The sequence below is a fragment of the Phoca vitulina genome, unplaced genomic scaffold (genome assembly GCF_004348235.1).
Source record: "Phoca vitulina isolate PV1807 unplaced genomic scaffold, GSC_HSeal_1.0 scaffold7, whole genome shotgun sequence".
NCBI lineage: Eukaryota > Metazoa > Chordata > Mammalia > Carnivora > Phocidae > Phoca > Phoca vitulina.
Window position 1 is genome coordinate 7,851,349 of NW_022589710.1, and position 18,163 is coordinate 7,869,511.

At 41.4% G+C, this 18,163-nt stretch overlaps 1 protein-coding gene across 1 annotated transcript in view; it reads left to right on the top strand.

Annotated features, from left to right (window-relative positions):
- Positions 1 to 18,163, top strand: part of AP4S1 (adaptor related protein complex 4 subunit sigma 1) — a 49,118-nt gene that overhangs the window by 19,883 nt on the left and 11,072 nt on the right. The window contains exons 2-5 of the mRNA XM_032404895.1: positions 6,740 to 6,945; positions 10,773 to 10,859; positions 11,919 to 11,987; positions 14,988 to 14,999. Of these exons, the coding sequence (XP_032260786.1) occupies positions 6,808 to 6,945; positions 10,773 to 10,859; positions 11,919 to 11,987; positions 14,988 to 14,999 (306 nt within the window). The 5' untranslated portion in view covers positions 6,740 to 6,807. The remainder of the gene's footprint in view (positions 1 to 6,739; positions 6,946 to 10,772; positions 10,860 to 11,918; positions 11,988 to 14,987; positions 15,000 to 18,163) is intronic.

Genomic DNA, 18,163 nt, shown 5'->3' on the forward strand with positions numbered 1-18,163 from the left:
GTTTATTTATTTATTCAATCGTGTATTTAAATCAGTACTACTAATGTATACTTATTTTATACTTTGGGTAATAATCTGATACTATGTTATTTGTTGTCCAGATTGTTCCAGCTTTGGCCACTGGGAGCTCTTCCAGATTGTCTGGTCTGTCTTTTTTTTGAACAGGCTTTATTGAGATATAATTCACCTATTTAAAGTGTACAATTCAGTGGCTTTTATATACTCACATTTGTTCAACCATCATCACAACCCTATACTTCTTAGACCTCCCATCCCAAACCCCCATCCCCTGGCAACCCTTAATCTATTTACTTTCTCTATAGATTTCCCCATTCCAGACATTTCATGTAAATGGAATCATACAATATATTCTCCTTGTGACTGGCTTCTTTGAGTTAGCATGATGTTTTCAAGGTTCATCTTTCTAATCTATTTTTGTTTGTTTGCTTGTTTGTTTTATTTTTTGTTTTTGTATGATTTCTGTCTAGTCTCTATAATCTTTATTCAGATCTTGCTTCTACATAATTGTAATCCATGTGGGTATAGAATTTGGTATTCTGATTTGGTGACATTATTGTATCTACATTTTCCCATTTTTCTTCTAGTCTGCATATTTATTTTCTTTTTTTTAATTTTTGTTTAAATTCAATTAACATATAATGTATTATTGGTTTCAGAGGTAGAGGTCAGTGATTCATCAGTCTTATATAATACCCAGTGCTCATTACATTATGTGCCCTCCTTAATGTCCATCACCCAGTTACCCCATTCCCCTACCCCTCTCCCCTCCAGCAACCCTCAGTTTGTTTCCTATGCTTAAGAGCCTCTTACGGTCTCTTGAATATTTATTTTAATGTTAAAAAATATCAAGTTAGTGTTCATTTAACATTTGGTTCTCAGTTTGTAATATCTGAGCTTGTTTCATTTTTTCACTATTATAAATAATGTTACTATAAATATTTTCATGCCTGTGGATTTAAAATTATACCTTAGGATAGATTCCCAAGACAGAAATACTTGAGTTAAACGGTAGAACCATTTTCATGATTTTTTTGGTTAAATTCTATCAAGTTACACTGTAGAATATTTGTAACAATTTAAGGGACCACTCACAATGTATACATATACCTATCTGTTTCCTTATAATCTTATCAGCATTCCTTTCTAGTTTAATACACAATAAGAGAGGAAATGAAAGAAGTCAGCGTGTTAAATGTTTTACAAGAATTACATCATTTACCTCATTTAAACACGGCCACTCTGTAAGGTAGTTAACAGAGCAAGGGCTGGATGCCAAAGGCTTCCGGGGTCACAGCCAGAGGGCAAATACCAAAGGTCAAGTCCTGGAACATTGCAGAAATCCAAGCCAGGCCATTAGGAACTAAGGCCAGAGAAAGAATGGAAGCCAAGGCCCTGGATCAAGGGGAATAAGACCAGGAAAGCCTGAACTAGACTGAGTCAACAGGAAGTGCTCCTGATGAATTCCAAAACACATCACTTCAGTGCCCTTTTATAGGATCCAGCCAGGGCTTTGTGAGTGCACCTGGTTCATTCAAAGGTACCAGAAGAGAATAAACACCAGGCTAGTCACTTGGCATTTTAGAGTTCGATCGCATTTAGGTTTAAAAAATAAAGTTGCTACAAATGCATGCATATTTACGTGTAAATGTACAGAAAGTCTAGAAGAATATGCACTAAACTTAAAAACATTGGTTTTATCTTTGAGAAGACTGACAGGCTTTGGGGCAGGAGTTGGGGTACCAGGATACTTTATGCATCTGCTTTGTTTGAGCACTGATGTGATTTTTTTTAAAGATTTTATTTATTTATTTTGACAGAGGGAGAGAGAGACAGTGAAAGAGGGAACACAAGCAGGGGGAGTGGGAGAGGGAGAAGCAGGCTTCCCGTGGAGCAGGGGAGCCCGACATGGGGCTCGATCCCAGGACCCTGGAATCATGACCGGAGCTGAAGGCAGACGCTTAACGACCGAGCCACCCAGGTGCCCCGTGATGTGATTTTTTTTAAGGAAAAATTATCACTTAAAAAAAGTCTTCATTATTTCATTCATTCTTTTTTTTTTTTTTAAGATTTTATTTATTTATTTGACAGAGAGAGAGAGAGACAGTGAGAGAGGGAACACAAGCAGGGGGAGTGGGAGAGGGAGAAGCAGGCTTCCCGCTGAGCACAGAGCCTGATGCGGGGCTCGATCCCAGGACCCTGGGATCATGACCTGAGCCGAAGGCAGACGCTTAACGACTGAGCCACCCAGGCGCCCCGTGATGTGATTTTTTTTTAAGGAAAAATTATCACTTAAAAAAAGTCTTCATTATTTCATTCATTCAACGAACACTTATTGGATATTCTCTTACACTAGGCACTATGCAAAGATCTGAAATAAGATATGAACCCTACTCACAAGTTCATGTTCTAATATAGTGTTTTTCAAACTTTGGGCCACAGTTCTTTTTTTTTTTTTTTTTAATTTTATTATTTGGGCCACAGTTCTTTAGTGGTTTCTGAAATTAAAAATCATTGGATCATATTGTATTATAACCTAAGGTATAAAATAAAATATCCATGAGTCCCTACTGATATAAAAATAAGTGCATGAGTAAATAAATAATGGGGTACAGTAGACAGATCACCTGCGCAGTAGAATTCCAAATAATTTACATAGGTACTTCCCCCTCCAGGAGATGGAACATAACTTCCCACCCCTTAAATGTGGACTACCTATACTGACTTCCCTCTAAAGAGTATGGTATGGAAAGGGGAGGGATAACTTTACGGTACAGAAACCTAACAAAAACTGTCTCAGCCAGATGATCAAGTTCAGTTTCAACAGTGATATATCATGTTGATAGTATGTGCCTTTTGTGTGTTTGGGCTCAGTCCGTTAAGCGTCTGCTTTCGGCTCGGGGTCCTGGGATCAAGCCCCGCGCTGGGTTCCCTGTTCAGCAGGGAGTCTGCTTCTCTTTCTTCCTCTGCACCCGCGCCCCCGCCGCTCGTACTTGTGTGCTCTCTCTCAAATAAATAAAATCTTAAAAAAAGAAAAGAAAAATCCATATATCTATGTAACCCAAACACTTCACAACTACATTTTTTATAAAATGTCACAAAAATCACCAGAGTACAATACACACAGTATGGGTAGGTATTGTTTGGTGATCATCATATATAACTGAATCAGATATATATGTACCTGAATGCTGGGTCACAATAAAAATGTCACAATAAAAAAGTAAAAATCACTGGTCTTGTAGGAGAGCTTAGTATGTAATCAAATAATGATTACATAGGGTGACAAGTTTTGTAAGATACAGTAATGGGTTCAAAGAAAGATAGCTAGTGGGGCGCCTGGGTGGCTCAGTTGGTTAGGCGACTGCCTTCAGCTCAGGTCATGATCCTGGAGTCCCGGGATCGAGTCCCACATCGAGTCCCGCATCGGGCTCCCTGCTCAGCAGGGAGTCTGCTTCTCCCTCTGACCCTCCCCCCTCTCATGCTCTCTCTCTCAAATAAATAAATAAATAAAATATTTTTAAAAAAAGAAAGGATAGTAGCTAGCTCTTTATGATTAGCAATAGGGGACTGGGATAGGCAGACTTCACTGAAGAAAAAGTGATATATTATAATGACTTTCACCAGTACTTATGTAGCCCTTACTATGTGCCAACTGCCAAACCCAGTTCTAAGAACATTACATATACTAACTCCTCTAATCCTTACAACCCAGAAGGTAAGTACTATCTATTATTATTCCCATTGTACCTTTGACTGAGTACTAAAGGTTAAGTAACTTGCCAAGGATCACAAAATTAACAGTCAAGCCTCAGTTCATGCTTTTGACTATTATACTGTTATGAGGACTTTATGTTTCCCTGGAGGAAATTTGCTTTTTAATTTGGAGGATTTTATTTCAATCACTTTTATGGGGCCAAAAATGTTTTTGTCTAATATTACGTGTGTGTGTGTTACAGTAATCTGATTCTGAGGTACATAAAAAGCCTTTAGAGCTAGAAAGGATATTAGTCATCATCAAATACCACTTTGATTGCTAGAAACTTCATACTGTACTGTTTTCATGCGTTGTATTGTTTGGTATTTTCCAAATTAAATGTTCAGCAGCATTAGAGAATATTGACTTGATCGTTCCCAAAGCTACCTGAAGTTGATGCTTGGTAAGCTTAAATGAACATCTGATGACCCTAATATACTGAGTGAGGCAAAGAGGCAATGTGATAAATTAAAGACAGCATCAGATTATGAGTCAGGGGGCCAGAATCCAAGACTTCACTCTATATCTCAGATTATCCATTCTCCCATCTGCAGAATGAAGGGAGTGCACACCAGGGATGACAGATACATGGTGCATATGTTGCCACACCCTGCTTCCTAACCTGCAACTGACATACTAATCGTTCATAGCATCCTTTTGAACCTGAACAGTTCCAGAATCCTTCCCAACACAGTGCTCAGAGCAGCAAATATAGTTAGTCACAGTTGGCGCCCAAGTTAAAATCTGTCATCTTTGGATGACAGTCTCAGATACACCGTCAGAAATAGGAAAACTATACCCGATTCAGTATGCATTTCAATTGTTCCAGTCTCTCTTTTCTCTAGGCATTTAGTTTGTATCATCCCAATCTTGGGACATTGATCTGCTCATATTCTACTATGACTATACCAAACTCCCTCATCTTGACCTTTAGGCATCCTGGCATCCTTTGTGTAAGGCTTTCCCCAGTGAAATTTCCCTTCTTTATCTGTCCTTGATTCACACAGGCTCTTGGGTGTGGAGTCCCCCAGGTCCTGGCAATCAAAACATCTTCCCCAGCCTTGTGTGTCCTTGAATGCAAAGAATTTTATAAACAAAGGAAGTTCATACCTGCTCCCCGGCCACTCCCAGCACTTGTCTAGGCATATTCTTTCCTTATTACCCTACCTCAGTTTCATAATTATTTGATTTCTCTCCTCCCTGATGATTAGTAACCAGGATCGGTGCTTAAAGCATTCATCTTCTGTTCTCAAACATGTACTTGTCTCTGAGTCTCTACATTATATATTTCGGCTTTGTGTATTTTATAATAGAGTTTACAATTGTACTTGTCCACTTTATTACCACTGTATAATCCTACAGTTACAAATTGTGTAATTGTTTATGAGCATGCAAAACAAAGATGATGTATTCGAGCCTTTATAGATGCCTTCAGCTACTATTTTCAAGGCTTGCATCCTAATGAGTATCAATTCAACATGCCCTTGTTTGTCATCCTTGCTCCTGAAGTCAGTGGGAAGGAATGCTGTGCTTGTTAAGGTGGAAACCAATTTGATCCGTTGGTGTAACATCTCAATGGGATCATTTTACATCTCATTTTACCGTAAACTTAACGCAGCCAGAGCATTTAAAGGCAAAGGTTTGGCCATGAATACCTTTGAGACAGTATCTTTTTCTTTTTTTTAAAGATTTATTCATTTGAGAGAGAGGGAGAGAGAGCGAGTAGTGGGAGGGGCAGAGGGAGAAGGAGACAAGCCGACTCCCCTCTGAGCAGGGAGCACCGACAGGGCTCGATCCGAGGACCCTGAGATCATGACCTGAGCTGAAACCAGGAGTCGGACACTCAACCGACTGAGCCACCCAGGCGCCCAAGACAATACCTCTTTCTTCTAGCTGGCAGTTGGAATCCAGAGTATAAGATTGTAATTTCTAACTTTTGTGAAGATCGTTTTAAAATATCTTTGCTGAGAGGGAATAAAAGAATGGATGGTAACTTAATTTACTGGTCTCCAGCCATAATTTACTGGCAGTAATTTGTAAGGAGAATAAAAGCAGCACTTAATACCAAATGACTAAACAGAGTATGTTGCAGTCCCACCTACAGTAGTGAGCTTATCTTCCTGGAAAAGGGAGTGAATGACCACAGGCCTCCCCCATGGCACAGCTGCCCTGTCCCCAGCTGAGCTGGTCTACATAACATCCTGTCCTGTGCCCTGGATGATCACAGCGGCTCAGGCTTTGGGCCTGGCTCTTTCCAGCTCTTCGTGTTTGGAATTATTGTGAGATAACCACCTGTCTGATACGGTTTAGGAAACAAGAGATGAACTGGGAGAGCAAACAATAATACAAAATGTAGTCCAAGAATTATCCCATAATCTGTTGCAACTTTTCTGTAAAATTATTCCATATTTTAAAACTTCATTTAAGAGGGGCTCCTGGGTGGCTCAGTCGGTTAAGCATCTGCCTTCACCCCAGGTCTTGATCCCAGGGTCGTGAGTTCAAGCCCACATTAGGCTCTGTGCTGGGCATGGAGCCTACTTAAAAAAAAAAAAAGTTTTGGAAGATAACTAATGAAAATTTATGTTTAGGTTTTTTTCTTATTTTTTTATGGATTTGATTTGCTTATTTGACAGAGGGAGAGAGAGTGAGAGAGAGCATAAGCAGGGGGAGTGGCAGGCAGAGGGAGAGGGAGAAGCAGACTCCCTGCTGAGTAGGGAGCCCCACGTGGGGCTCGATCCCAGGACCCTGGGATCATGACCTGAGCTGAAGGCAGACACTTAACCCACTGAGCCACCCAGGCATCCCTATGTTTAGTTATTTATTAAAACCTCATTTAATTCTTAGGAGTGAAGACCAGTATTATCAGATCACATTTTATTTACTTCTGGTTCATCTATAGAACACATCTAATATTATTCTTTGAGATGTTTGATCTTAGCTTTTTGTTGTTCTTTCATCCTTCAGGTTCTAATTACAGGTACACCTTGACATAACTTTTGAACTATCTGGAAAAATATTGCCCAGAAAAAAAAATGATAAAATTTTTCCTCATGGTGAATAAACAAGGACAGACCCGACTTTCTAAATACTATGAACATGTGGAGATCAATAAGCGTACAGTTCTGGAAACGGAAGTCATAAAGAGCTGTCTCTCCCGATCCAATGAACAAGTAAGTTTCTGGTTCTCTCTTTTATCTCCTCATTCAACTAGGCAGTGGCAGATCTGTTATTACTGAGTCTCAAGGGCCATCAAGTTCTTTGAACTACATTCTTCAACAGCTATTAGGGAAAAGAACAAATGAAGTGAATGAAGACTGAAGCATAGCTCGCTCGCTTTATATCCCCTTAAGGAAAATACCAACAAGGAAAACCGGGAAAAGCCTTGAGTTCTTATTTAGGTCAGCGTATTTGTCTCAAATTTATTCCAGCTAATAGACATGTCTTCTTTTTTTGTCCATATGAATTTAGCCCTTACAACTCTTAGGGGTGCCCCCAGCAGGTGGCTCGCTTTAGCCAAGAGATTAAGGTCAGATGATTGGTATAGAGGTGAGCACTCGAGACCCACTTTGTGCCAGAGAATACTAGCATGATTCTCATGTAGAGCGCAGTTTTTTTTCTGCTTATCATTTTTGTAAACTTAACACCAACATAATCCTAGAACTAGTGATTTAAAAAACAAAACAAATTTTATTTGAACTTGTCTTGTTTTATGATGTAGATGGGGTAAGCGGAAGTTAAAAATTCATATGACACAACAAATCTACCCATTCTGTCAAAATTGAGGTTAAACAAAATCATTAAAATAATAACAAATAAGAATTTTAGGAACTGAGTTTATTTTTACAAAGAGATTTAATTGGAGAATTACTTAATCAGGGTTCTAAACTTTGAGTCTATTGGAAATCACTGAACAAACTGCAGCGAAATCAGAAAGATTGTTTTTTTTAATGTTTTATTTATTTATTCATGAGAGTCAAAGAGAGAGAGAGAGAGACTCAGAGGCAGAGGGAGAAGCAGGCTCCCTGCCTAGCAGGGAGCCCGATGCGGGACTTGATCCCAGGACCCTGGGATCATGACCTGAGCCGAAGGCAGACGCTTAACCATCTGAGCCACCCAGGCGCCCCCAGAAAGATTTTTTTTTTTAAAGTTTTTATTTATTTATTTGACAGAGACACAGCGAGAGAAAGAACACAAGCAAGGGGAGTGAGAGAGGGAGAAGCAGGCTTCCCACTGAGCAAGGAGCCCGATGCGGGGCTCGATCCCAGGACCCTGGGATCATGACCTGAGCTGAAGGCAGAAGCTTAACGACTGAGCCACCCAGGTGCCCCCAGAAAGATTGTTTAAATCACCCGTTAATTTTGCCAGTTCGCCATTTCACAGCATATGTAGAAAGCCTGTGGGAACCACTGCTAGGTCTTAAAATATTAAGGTACATCAGTGCTCAGAAGTTACATGTTGGAACTATGTTTCCCTTGGCTTCTAAATTGATTTTCCAGTCTCAACATCTCAGAGTCCTCTTTGAATTACTACTTTGGCCTGCCATGGCACACATTGCTTCATGTAGTTGTCAAAGGGAAACAGGAACTATTAAAGTGCTGTGTTAATAGTCACATACTTTAAATAAAGATAACCTCCAGAAGCATTCTTCTTGAATCTTTCTGCAGAAGGCAGGCACTGCATAGTTTCAAACACCATCTTCACAATACGTTACCCTTTGAAATATATGCTTTGGAACGAATATATTATTAGATATTTTTGAAGCATTCTGAAAATTTTTTTTTTTTTAAGATTTTATTTGTTTACTTGAGAGAGAGAGAAAGCGAAAGAGAGAGAGAGCATGAGGTGAGGGGGAGGGGCAGGGAGAGGGAGAAGCAGACTCCCCGCTGAGCAGGGAGCCCTAACGAGGGGCTCGATCCCAGGACCCTGGGATCATGACCTGAGCTAAAGGCAGATGCTTAACTGACTGAGCCACCCAGGTGCCGCCTTAATTATTTTAGATTTTAAAAGGAATCCACTGGGCTTTGGAATAATTAGGCACTGAAGTAACACAATCTCAGCTTAGTTTTTATTTTATCCACAAAGGTGCTTGCTACTTTTTTTTTTTTGTCAGAAACTCCTGAAAGGCTTTGAAAAATGTTCTTCAGTTCTTTCAGATAGATTGTGTTTCCTTGAAAGATCCAGCTGAGCAGAAATCACACTGGCTCTACAGTGAGCCAAAAATGCAGAGTGGTCCTGCACTTCTTACCTTTATCCTCATTTTAAATAAGAGCCTCAAATCCCTCCATTTTATAGATGGTCAAATGGCTTTCCCATGGAAGAAATTTCATAATTAAAACTTACAGCTTCATCTCCAGGTGTATCTGGGCACCCAAGAGCAGTTATCCCAGTGCAAATAGCCAGAGTTCATGCGCAATCATATTTGGTCAAGCACACCCAGAAGTCCAAAGGAAGGGCAGCACTGCGCCTTTAGGCTGCTATCCGATTCCTGTCTACGCAGTGCCTTCCAGTCCCCTTTGTACAATGGCTGTAGGAAAGAGATGAATGGGAAGGGAGTTGTTCTATCCACCAGCCCGTGCTGGTAAACTAGTTATTAATTCATAGGAAGCAATGTTTACAATGGGAGATTTTGTCTAGCATCTGCCCCACAAAAGCCAAAACTTTAAATAATTCATAAAAGAGTCTACATTGATTCTTTTCATGGGTCTAGGAAAAAGAAATCAGGATTCTTTTTGCATGTGTATGCTGTGTATATTTGGCTATTCAGTGGCTATTAAATAGTACAAAACTAGGGGCACCTGGGTGGCTCAGATAGTTGAGCGTCTGCCTTCGGCTCAGGTAATGATCCCAGGGTCCTGGGATCGAGCCCCGCATCGGGCTCCCTCCTCTGCGGAGAGTCTGCTTCTCCTTCTCCCTCTTCCTCTCCCCCTGTTTGTGCTCTCTGTCTCTCTCAAATGAATAAATAAAAATCTAAAAAAATAAAAAATAAATAGTACGATTCTAGTAATCTGTTCCATTTGTAAAAGGATTACTCTCATACTCCAAATGTATAGAAATTACCTTAAAAAAAGGGGCGCCTGGGTGGCTCAGTCGTTAAGCATCCGCCTTTGGCTCAGGTCATGATCCCAGGGTCCTGGAATCAAGTCCCACATCGGGCTCCCTGCTCAGCAGGAAGTCTGCTTCTCCCTCTCCCACTGCCCCTGCTCGTGTTCCCTCTCTCGCTGTGTCTCTCTCTGTCAAATAAATAAATAAAATCTTAAAAAAATAAAATAAAATAAAGGTTCCATATTGGTTGGTGGTTAAAAAAATAGATAGATAGATAAATAAATAAATAGTACAAAACTAAATCTCTAATTGCTTCCAGCAGAGTCTAGGGGAGATGAAAAGAAGAAACTCTTTTTTTTTTTTTTAAGATTTTTATTTATTTATTTGACAGAGAGAGACAGCGAGAGAGGGAACACAAGCAGGGGGAGTGGGAGAGGGAGAAGCAGGGGGAGTGGGAGAGGGAGAAGCAGGCTTCTCACTGAGCAGGGAGCCCGATGTGGGGCTCGATCCCAGGACCCTGGGATCATGACCTGAGCCAAAGGCAGAAGCTTAATGACAGCCACCCAGGTGCCCAAAGAAGAAAATCTTCTTTGTCATGTTGGCTTATTTTCATTTTGGAGGCAGTTTAAAATTATTCAGTACCTTTGCCTGCTGATTTCCACACAGAGCAAAGCAAAGGAATGAGAAGGAACAGGTGGGGACCCACGTGGATGCTCCAAGCCTTTTTTCCTAGACCCCTTCTCTGCCTCCCAGTAGAGCTGCTTCCAGGTAGTCCCCCGAATACTGTGAGGAGGCAACCAACAGGCAACCAACCAAGATCGTGTAACATTTTAATATTGTCTATTTCTGGGAATGTGTTGACTGATACTGAAATCAGAACCTAGAAATTATGCAGGCCATTTTGAAGAAATCCGTGGCAACCATAGGAATTAATATCTAATTATGTTTTTTCTAGTGTTCTTTCATTGAATTTAAGGATTTTAAGCTGATATATCGACAGTATGCAGCTCTCTTCATTGTGGTTGGAGTAAATGACACTGAGGTAAGGTAATAGAGGAGCCTATGGAAAATGCAAGAAAATTAGGAATGACAGTCTGATTTTTTTTTTTAATTTTTAAAGATTTTATTTATTTATCTGACAGAGAGAGAGAGAGAGAAAGAGAGCACAAGCAGGGGGAGCGGCAGGCAAAGGGAGAAGTAGGCTTCCTGCAGAGCAGGGAGCCCGACACGGGGCTTGATCCCAGGACCCTGGGATCATAACCCGAGCTGAAGGCAGATGCTTAACCAACTGAGCCACCCAGGCGCCCCGACAGTCTGATTTTTATTCCTCCTTAAATTGACATTTTCTTCTCTACTTGCCTATCTAAGAATTATCTTGACTCTTAAAGGATCTTTTTTCTATCAAGGCTAGGGAAAGCTGTGTGGAAGAAAAATATCTAGGATTTTTCTTGGATTAGATGAGCGGCTTGTGGGGAAGCACAAAACCACAGAAAGCTTTCCTCGACCCTAGGCAATACCAGTGTCCTGCCCTTGTTCTGTGTGGCCCAGTGTGGCAGCTTAGACAGGTATAGAGGCCATTCAGTTGTGGCATGAAATATAGGGTGACAGATCAGAAGCCAGAGCAAACTATAAATATGATTGTGTTGTGACTGAATTTCCTCAGATTTAGTTCACCTTTCCAGAAACGTCATTCCCAGGTCAACAGAACCTATGGCTACTGAATCCATGAAAAGCATTTAAGATTTAAGATACTTCAGAATTTCAGTTGATTGTTTTTTATCCATGAACCAAACCTAGAGGTAGTTTCCCATCTTCCCAAATGGAAAATTGGTGGCATGAAGAACCTGAAACACTGTTTCAGCCAGTTGATGATAAAGTCAGGGAGCAGAACTCAAAACCTTATCACTAGACTCGATCTGATTTCAGTCCAGCTAAGTTCATTAAGGACTTAAAGTCTTAGAGGTGAAGGTTTTCGATTTTCCCTCTATGGGTAAGCTTCTTTGAAACAAGTGAGTCGTAGAACTATTCTGAATATTTGTCAGTGTCTAATTTATAGACGGGCCGTACTAAAACTAATTGTACCCTTCCTTTTTTATTTCAGAACGAGATGGCCATTTATGAATTCATCCATAACTTTGTGGAAGTGTTAGATGAGTACTTCAGCCGAGTGGTAAGTCTAATGACTAAGAAACGGTTTATGTCCTTCTCCCAGTTTCCCAGAAATGGTCTATATCAAGAACCTGTGTTCATGTAGAGCTTTCCCATGTAAAAGTTAAAACTCAGATGATGCCACATTTTCTTTCCCTTTCCTTCTGGCTCATCCAAAGTGTTACAAACCACTGTGTGCCTTAGATCTTTATAAAGAACCAGTTCTACAAGCCTAAGAACCTTTTACACCTTTCTTTTAATTAAGAGACTTTGCTATTTAACTTTCTCTCTCTCTCTCTTTTTTCTGTTTCCCTTCCTAAGGCACTAGGAACCTTTTTAGTTTAGGAATCATTTCCATCCACACCTTTGCTTTGATGGTCAAAACCAACTCCCCTTAAGGAATACATGAGTTCCTTTCTAACAGCCCCCTTTTTAAAGATTTTATTTATCTCTCTGAGAGAGAGAGAGGGTGTGCATGCAAGAGTGGGGAGAGGGGCAGAGGGGAAGAGAGAGAATCCCAAGCAGACTCCCCCTGAGAGCAGAGCCTGACACGGGGCTCGATCTCATGACCCTGAGATCATGACCTGAACCTAAACCAAGAGTCGGATGCTTAACCGACTGAGCCACCCAGACACCTCCCAACAGCCCCTTTTCTAAAAAACAAAACAAAACAAAAAAAACCCCAGCTGTATTGAAATAGAATTTACATACCCCAAAACTCACCCATTTAACCTGTATAGGTTTTCATATTTACACACAGTCATGCAGCCATCAGCAAAGTCAATTTTAGACTATTTCATAACCACCACGAAATCAGTTATTGTCAGGGGACAATAAGGCTGGCCTCAAACTCCATCTTTGTATTGATTGCTTGGAGAGAGTGCCATAACTCAGCACTGCCCAGTCGAACTTTCCACCACCACAGGAATGTTCTGTACCTGTGCCATCCAGTGCAGGAGGCACTAGCCACATGGAAGCGTGATTAGTATAAAGGCGGAAATGAGGAATTTAATCTTAATTCATTTGATTCGCCAAGTGGTGCTGGTGGTTACCGTATTAGACAGCGCAGCTCTGGTTCCTGCTTCATTGCAGCGACCACTCCCTTAAGACAGACTGGTTTGCAAGTCAGGCTCTGTGATTCAGAGCTGGCCATGATTAGCCATCTTAAGGGAACACCTATCAAGAAGAATAACATTTCCCAAAAAAGCAATATTTTAAACCTGGGATAATCATGAGTGAGTACAAGCACTATCATTGCTAAGGTTTTTTAAATTATTATTATTATATTCAGTGACTGAGAATAAATAGCATGTTGCTGAATTCTTGCTGTAATTCTGGGGAAAGAGTCAGTGACCACATAAACCACAGAAGTAAAGATTAGAATTTAATTTAAACTGGTGACTACACAGGACTCCCAACAGTACTGTGAGATGGTTCAGTTTAGGATGACAGTAGCAAAAAGAAGAGACAAAGGAGGGAAGAGAGTACTATGGGAAAGAAAATAGAATCTGTCCCACTCGGAGAATGCCTTGTCATCTAAGATTTATTTTTGGGTTTGTGAGTTTTAAACATTCTTGCTGAGACTATTTTTAATCTTGGTTTCCAAATCTTAAATTTGGAGATCAGTCTCATGCTGTCTGGGCTGAAAGAAGCATCTCAGCATCACATTTCAAAACAAAAAGCCAACCCGGTTAGGTCCCCTGAGGGCAAGAGAGGACGGTTGCTGTTGAGGATTGGGGTCATCATTGCTGCACTTGACAAACCTTAAGTCCTTTCACATATGAATTTACCTCTGTTTACTATTTCTCCCTCTATAATTTTTTTTTATGATCTAAACATCTCTGATCACTGAAAAAAATTGAAAACACCTATAAGCAAAAAGGGGAGAAGATTGTGAGTAAGCCCATGACTTACTGATAACATACTATTAGGTACATTTCCTTTTAGACTTTATGTATCTGTCTGTATCTAACTATATAACTGTATCTAACTATTCCACTATCCGTGGGATAATAGTGTATATTCCATGTTACAACTTGCTTTTTTACTTAACAATGTCAGTACTTATATATCTATAGCCTCATTTGTGGATCTGCAATAATATATTTAACTAGTCCCCCCTTGATAGATACTTAGCTTTTCAGTAATTTGCTACTATAAACATTACCCTAAACATCCTATCACACATTGTTGTCCTGTTATCTAATTATTTCCTCAGGATAAACTTCTAGAAGTAAAACTGATGGATTCAAAGGGCATGCATATTATTAAGGTTTTTGATACACATATCAAACTAGCTATCATCTGTAAAGGTTGAGGTCATCTATTCCCTCTATGTTCTTTTTTTTTTTTTAAAGATTGTATTTATTTATTTGACAGAGAGAGAGAGACACAGCGAAGGAGGGAACACAAGCAGGGGGAGTGGGAGAGGGAGAAGCAGGCTTCCCGCGGAGCAGGGAGCCCAACACGGGGCTTGGTCCCAGGACCCTGGGATCATGACCTGAGCCGAAGGCAGACGCTTAACGACTGAGCCACCCAGGCGCCCTGATTCCGTCTATGTTCTAAGGATGAATTGTACTGGTTGGCAAAATTCTTCCAAACTGCAGCCTTTTTTAAGAAGCACAGTCCAGGGGGCGCCTGGGTGGCGCAGTGGGTTCAGTGTCCGACCCTTGGTTTCAGCTCAGGTTGTGATCTCAGGGTCATGAGATCAAGCCCGCATCAGGCTCCACGCTCAGTGCAGAGTCTGCTTGAAATTCTCTCCCTCTTCCCCTCCCCCCCACTCATGTGTGCGCATGCATGCTCTCTCTCTCTTATTCTCTCTCTCATAAATAAATAAATACATAAATAAATAAATAAATAAATAGCACAGTCCCAGACCCAGGGCCTTCCTGCTCAGACTTGTATGTACAGAGCTGCCTCCCTGACCTGCTCCCAAGCCTGTGGCCAGAGCAGCTGCTAACTCTGCTAAGAACATGTGCCCCAGTGTCTCATTCTCATCCTTGTACTTTTTTCTCTTTTCCAGAGTGAATTAGATGTATCCTTTTTCAAAGCTGTGAGCCAGGTTTTCCTCAGTACTTGGCAAAGCACAGGGTAGTCCTGATCAGGTAAGTGCCACGGGGCAGGAAAAGGATGCAGCAGAATCCAGAATCCAGAATGCTAATTATCCATCAACAACTGACAAGATAGTCGGAGGTGCAGGTGCTTTGCAGAAAGACCCCTCTCCTTTTTCACAAAGATGATTCTTATTAAGATTCTTATATTTTTCAGACAGGCCAATGCTATGGTCGTAGTTGATAATAACTGTTAGAATAATGTAACTTCTTTTAAGTATATAGATTAGACCTTTACAGAATTTGAATAACACAGCCAGAAAGTGCTTGGTCCTCCTAGAGAGAATGGATTTTCATGGCTCCAGGTCTAAATCTCCAGAAATCCCTCACATGATCAGAATAAGGCCTTCAAGGATGATAAACTAGAGGGTTAAAGAGTTGCCTGGCTTGTATTCATTTACTTTTATAACAGAGAAAGCTCTCATCTTCTTCTCTTTCTTCTCCCTTTTAAATCAAAGTATGCAAGCGTCCCCCCCCCCCCCCCCCCCGCCGCAACAAACATTATTTGCTTCAAATACTGTAGGCCTGTGGATTTTGGCAGGGGCCCACTGGGCTTTGGGTGAGTGCTCTGGAGGCAAGGTGACTTTTAAGTGAATTTTTACTTCAAAAGTCTGCTTGAAAGCAATAAATGAGAGTCGTTTGGGAAAATATCAGGCTTAAATCTAAAATAGTAACAAATATAACAAATATATATTAATTATAACATGTTTCTATATACGTATATATACATTAGACATCAGCCTATCTGGGGGAAATGGCCATTTAGCTTTTACTATTGATAGAAAACGTCATTGTGTTGATAAACTCCATTTACAGGCTCTACCTGGAAGCCTCTTTAACTGGGAACATCTGAGTGCCCTCTAGTGGTGAGTGACCTAAATCTGTGATCCCTTTGACCTAGGACACCCAAGGCCAGACTGTATATTAAGGTGTATTTTTATTCAGCATGTTACATTCCATTTTAACTAGGCCCTTTAAAGCAATTCAAAATAAATCTCGTCCTCTTGTACAGGAAGATAAGAGAAATGCCTTTTGATTTAAAAAGTCATCAGGAAGATAGAAGAAGCCGTTAGACATCTCCCCGGGAGGACAGAAGTCCAAGTTCTGCTTCTGAACCTGCCACGAACTGCAGGTGTTGGACCAGACAGATAACCCCTTCATCTCAAAATAATAGAATAAGGGGCGCCTGGGGGGCTCAGTCGTTAAGCGTCTGCCTTCGGCTCAGGTCATGATCCCAGGGTCCTGGGATCGAGCCCCGCATCGGGTTCCCTGCTCGGTGGGAAGCCTGCTTCTCCCTCTCCCATTCCCCCTGCTTGTGTTCCCTCTCTCGCTGTGTCTCTCCCTGTCAAATAAATAAAATCTTTAAAAAAAAAAAAATAATAGAATTAGGCTAGAAGAGCTTTAACACCCTCTCAGCCTTAATATTTGATGTTGCCTTGACTCTAGGTAACTGAGCTGAGTTATCTTACACCTAGAACAGGAAAAGAGACTCTAACTAGTCTAGAAGTTCAGAGAATTACAGTGAATCAGATATAACAGGGTATATATTACAGCTGAACTAGTGTCTTATATATTGACTAGATGTTTATTAGAAGTAGAGACGGATTTGTCTTTTTTTTTAAAAGATTTTATTTATTTATTTGACAGAGAGACACAGCGAGAGAGGGAACACAAGCAGGGGGAGTGGGAGAGGGAGAAGCAGGCTTCCCGCTGAGCAGGGAGCCCGATGCGGGGCTCGATCCCAGGACCCTGGGATCATGACCTGAGCCGAAGGCAGACGCCCAACGACTGATCCACCCAGGTGCCCCGAGACGGATTTGTCTTATAGCCCTCTGGTGTATAGCATAGGTCCAAGTAATGATCTCCAGCATTCTTTTTTTTTTTAAGATTTTACTTTTAAGTAATCTCCACACCCAACATGGGGCTCAGACTCACAACCCCAAGATCAAGAGTCCCATGCTCCTCCGACTGAGCCAGCCAGGCACCCTGAGCTCCAGCGTAATTGTTCAAATTTAATTTCCACACTAAGGCACAGAGTTTGTATCTTTTCCCTTTATTTTACTTGGTTTCATTTTTGCCTTCCCTTCCTCTCTAACTTTTTTTTTTTTTAAGATTTTATTTTTTGACAGAGAGACAGCGAGAGAGGGAACACAAGCAAGGCGGAGTGGGAGAGGGAGAAGCAGGCTTCCCGCTGAGCAGGGAGTCCGATGCGGGGCTCGATCCCAGGACCCCGGGATCATGACCTGAGCTGAAGGCAGACGCTTAACGACTGAGCCACCCAGGCGCCCCTCTTATTTTTTTTAAAGATTTTATTTATTTATTCATTTGACAGGGAGAGACAGCGAGAGAGGGAACACAAGCAGGGGGAGTGGGAGAGGCTGATGTGGGGCTCGATCCCAGGACCCTGGGATCATGACCTGAGCCGAAGGCAGACGCTTAACAACGGAGACACCCAGGCGCCCCTAACTTTTTTTTTTTAATTGAAATACAGTTAATGTACTATGTTAGTTTCAGGTGTACCTCTGACTAATTTATATATTTACCATCCTTCGGAATTACTTAGGTGTATCCACCTGACAGATTAGGAATTTTGCATCATTTAGAGAGGGGAACTGATTCTGCCCAGACCTGGAAATGTAAGCCTTTGCTCTAGGCAAAATTTCACTTGGACCTCCAGTGGCCTAAAAGTGGAGCAGGTGGGGCAGGTAGGCTGCGGGGTACCCTCTCTTCTATTAACATTCTTAAAAGGTTTCCACCCTTAGCCATCTGAAAACGATCCAATTAAAACCCATGCCTTTACTCTGCCTCATGCATAATTCTAACTATCACATGTCTGGGAAGGACCTCTCTATACCAATTTCGTAACAGTAAGGCAGGGGAGCCTTTTAGAGGCGCAGCCTGTTTCCCGCCCCCCTCTGTGTAGGGCCAGAGATGCTCCACATCACCGCCCTGGGAGCACGTCCCCAGCGCTGCTGAAGCAGCTAACATTGGTCAGGGCTGCTAGGACAGGGAAGCTTCCTCTGGCCTTGAAAGGCTGAAAACAAGCAGCTGATAGAGTTGCAACCTGGAGCTGGTTCTCCCAACACTC